The sequence below is a fragment of the Furipterus horrens genome, unplaced genomic scaffold, assembly GCF_987537825.1.
Source record: "Furipterus horrens unplaced genomic scaffold, mFurHor1.1.pri manual_scaffold_4, whole genome shotgun sequence".
Classification (NCBI taxonomy): Eukaryota; Metazoa; Chordata; class Mammalia; order Chiroptera; family Furipteridae; genus Furipterus; species Furipterus horrens.
In genome coordinates, this window is record NW_028327174.1 from 55,521,747 (window position 1) to 55,526,020 (window position 4,274).

The window sequence follows — 4,274 nt, forward strand, 5'->3', positions numbered from 1 at the left end:
GAGGATAATAACAGTACCTATATTATAGACTTGCGAAGGGTTAATGGCATGAATTAATATTTATAAAGCATTTACTACAGTGCCTGGTACTGTGCTAATAGGCTCCTGGGATAAAAAGGCGAAAGAGAAACAGACCCAACACCAATACACTTGTCCCTGGCCCTTCATTGTGGGTTTTTCTCCAAACTGGAAAGAGGAATTAATAAAATGTTTTATTTATCCCAGGTCTTCCGTTTCTCAAGCCTACACCAAGTAGCAGGACTCAGAGAAACAAGCCGAGAACGTCCCCCGGTGGCATAGCACCACCACGGGTCTAAGCGCTCGGGGCCAAGGGCCTGTCAGCTTCGCACTACGACTCCCACCATGCATCTCTTCTCCTGTGGCCTCTAATTGGGAGCGTGATTTGTGATCTTGAGCACGTAACTTCCGCTCCTACAGTCGCAAAAGTCGAATAATTATAACGGCCGGAATTACGTCCGGGTAGGGTTTCGCGACGCTTGTTGGAAAATGTAGGTCTTTAGTTTTCTTCCGCCATCAGGAAAAATAGTCCCCTGGTCACCTTGTTCCTCCGATGACTAAACTCGAGAAACACTTTTCTTACCAGAATTTCAGCGAAAACGCTGAATAATAAAGAAGATTTAAGTGAAGTGGATTGCCATTCTTGGTGTTCGTCAACTAAGGATTCTTCCGGTGTGAGCGTAGGGATCTCGCGCTATATAAGAGTGCCAGAGCGGAAGGCAAGTCTTTTCGCGGGTCCTCGCTTCCAAGATGGTGAGTTGTGGCGGATGGTGATCCTGGGGTTAGGCTGGAGTTCGAGAGAGGCAGATTCCGGGATTGTGGGGGATTTGGGGAGTGGGCGGAATCTATGTTTGTTCCGGGCTTGGAGAGATTTGCGAGGGACTGAATATCTCACTGGCGCTTTTCTGGGTGTTGCCGGTGTGAAACGTATCCGGCAGGGGCTAAGGCTGGGTGATTTGTGCCTCTTTCCTAACGTGATCTTTACACTCACGCAGACCAAGAAAAGAAGGAACAACGGTCGTGCCAAGAAAGGCCGCGGCCATGTGCAGCCTATTCGCTGCACCAACTGCGCCCGATGCGTGCCCAAGGATAAGGCCATTAAAAAGTTTGTCATTCGAAACATAGTTGAGGCCGCAGCCGTGAGGGACATTTCAGAAGCGAGTGTCTTCGACGGTGAGTAAGCTCCGGCCTGATCTGTGCAAGTATCCTAATACCGACCCCCGCAGTTTTTGTGCATTGGAGCGTCCCCTGCAATTTCTGTGCGCCTTTGAGGTTCTTGCCGGTGAAAGAGAACTTTGTCTTTATTGTGTTTGCCGTAACATAGAATTCCTTTGAACTCTTGGGTATTTGAGTACCTGTTGTGGATATGAAATGTGCAGACCATGGCTGGAAGAACGTTTATGTAAAAGTATGAGGTCTAGTTTGGTCGACAAAAAGTGTTTTTGGAGCAATACAATGTTTTGATCATTTCCTTTTTATAAGATAGATTGGTTTTCTTGGGAAACAAGAATGGGCCCAGTAGTAGGCATTAGGGCTGGTGCAACTGCTGACAGAACGGGATGTTTGATTTTATCGAGGACGTGGATTTGGCCCTCTTGGTGAAAGAATGAGTTAGTAGAAGAGTATCGCTCATTTGTGAAGCTGCATATGTGTTTAAGCATCAGAAACTGAACATTTGCTTTGAGAGTAAGATTTTGTAGGCATGCCTGATAGACGTTTAAGTACATTTAATATTATATATTTGTTTTCTATCTTAGCCTATGTGCTTCCCAAGCTGTATGTGAAACTGCATTACTGTGTGAGTTGTGCCATTCACAGCAAGGTAGTCAGGAATCGCTCTCGTGAAGCCCGGAAGGACCGAACACCTCCACCCCGATTCAGACCTGCGGTAGGTATCTTTAAAAAATGTGGACGCTAGAGGGGTGACAGAAAATATGTGAGGGGTGACAGAAAATATGTGAGGACCCAAGGCTTGCCTATGGTGAGATCAACTAAGTCTGGGCAGTTAGTTATAAGAGAATTGTTAGAATTTTGTTTTGGAATGGGTAGTGTGGTCTCCTTTCACATCTACCAGTTTTCCTTGCATTTATGACCCAAATATGTTTTCAGTGATGGGAGGGTAGTGGTCAGGTTCTTTGAGGGGGTCTTTAGTTAGTGGTATGTAACTTACGCTTTCATTCCTTTGTTTTTCAGGGTGCTGCCCCACGTCCTCCACCAAAGCCCATGTAAGGAGCTAAGTTCTTAAGGACTGAAGAACAGTTCTCTGGAAAATAAATAAAATGGAAGTTGTACTTTATATTAGTATGTTGAGTGTTTTTGTTGCTAGATAAAGTGGGAGTTATGTATGTCATGGGGACTATAATTGCTTTTACGAAGTATACAGGTGTGGAGTGAGTGCTGCTGCACATAGCTTTTCATGGGGTGGGTGGAGCTTATCTCTGTACCTGAACTCAGGTTTCTTTTGTATTTGTATCCTTAACTTGCCCAGTTTGCATAGCTTGGTGGGGGGGAGGGGTTAAAGCATCTGTGAGTATTCAGTTTAACATGGCTAATTGGTGTTTTAAAACTGGGGGAGAGGAACTAGGAGCATAAGGAAAAGGTGTTGAGTGAGAAGCAACTAGGAAGAGACTTAAGACTGGAGTGTCTATACCCTGGTGGGAGTCAAAAAGTCTACAGAAAGTACATGACTTGGATAGCTTTTAAGAGGATTTTTTAACTACGTAAAATTAGTTCATTGGTGTGACAGTGGTTCACTGCCCTACAATTCAGAAATTAGAAAGTTAGGAATTGAGGGTATATATAAGGATGCAATAACAAGGAAGGGGTGGAGTATTTCAGAGCATAGAGTGGTCCTGTTAATTGGAGAATCCTTTAACTAAAAAAAAAAAGAAAATCCAGCTGGAAGCCGCTGACCATGATTTACTCAGCATACCAATGCATGTGCTGAAACAGCTGTGGTAAATCCTGAATTTGTCAGCACTAAATGTAGGCAAGAATGTCTGCCCTTTGGGGAGGATAAGATACCTGTCCCTCCTTCATTCCTTTACATTGTAAACTTCACTCCAGGGGCAGACGGATAGAAGAAAATCAGAGGTCCAGGGTTAAAATGCTAAACCCGATAGTCCCAAATCCTAGCTTGTTCAATAAACTAGATTCAAGTAGTAAATTAGGACCATGTAACTGCCCCAAGATTTCTTTCGAATTACCTGTAAGCACATCCTATCCTTTACTCAGGGTAGGACTTAATTGGCTCTCCCTTGAGTTTTAAGAATTGATTTATGCATTCTGGATGCAAAGTATAATCCTGTCTCTAGAAACCCTACATTTTGGAGCTAATACTGCTAAGTACTGGTTTAGCATGTTTTTTACTTAAAGATAATTCCAAGCTAATTGGTTCTTGGAGTGACAGATAAAACATAACTCACAAAGGAGCTTTCGGTGTGCTTCAGGCTCTAAAGTAGCCCCATCCTACCTGCCAACCCAGTACCAGTCGCCTATAACTCCAACTTGGATGGGTGACCAGAATATCCAATTTCTATGGAAAAATTGGCTGCTATGTACTAATCTATCTCCTACCGTAAAAGAAAACCTCATACCATGCCCCACGTCAGCTTGAGGTTCTCCAGATTTAGACAACAAAATTAGTCTGCTCAGCTTAAGCTATGTGAACTGAAGTTGTAGTTGGTCACAAGGTAGTACAGACTTCTGAGCCCCACCCCCTCCTGCCCAGTTATTTAGAGGGAAATGAATGCAGTTTCAGCACCTCCAGAACACTTCTGATGTGTTCTCCAGACTCATTTGAATACTTGTAGAGTATTCAAGACCCGTAGAGGCTCCAGTGTACACCAGTGAGGTTATTGGATTTCAAGTCAGTTCTCTCTGGTAGCCTGGATTCAGTGAGGTCCTGGGCCACCCATTCCCTCAAACCCAAACCCTAGATTTTTGTTTTTCTTTGCCCACCTTTCAGCATGCATGGGAAAAATTACTCACCACTTAATCACTTAAGTTAATGTCGTGCTTCTTTACACCTTTATTCAGTACTATACGGTATAGAGGCGTGTCTACCTCGTGTGTTAAGCTAGTAACGTTAAAGGAAATAGCCAATAGATGAGAGAACAGGCTAGAATCTAGATTTTATTTGTTCAATAAATACTGCCCATCTGCTTTGCACTTTAAACAGACTTTTGGTTAAGAACTAAGAGAGTTGACTCCTAGGTATAAATCTTACCTCTGATATTTGGAGCTGTGTGACCTTG

The 4,274-nt window shown here is 43.5% G+C and overlaps 1 protein-coding gene across 1 annotated transcript; it reads left to right on the plus strand.

Annotated features, from left to right (window-relative positions):
* The first annotated feature begins 691 nt into the window (after positions 1-691).
* RPS26 (ribosomal protein S26) lies at positions 692-2,314 on the plus strand. Its single transcript, XM_090275608.1, has 4 exons — positions 692-771; positions 1,014-1,191; positions 1,776-1,906; positions 2,212-2,314. The coding sequence occupies exons 1-4, from the start codon at positions 769-771 to the stop codon at positions 2,245-2,247; spliced, it is 348 nt and encodes a 115-aa protein (XP_090131734.1). The 5' UTR covers positions 692-768; the 3' UTR covers positions 2,248-2,314.
* Positions 2,315-4,274: the final 1,960 nt, after the last annotated feature.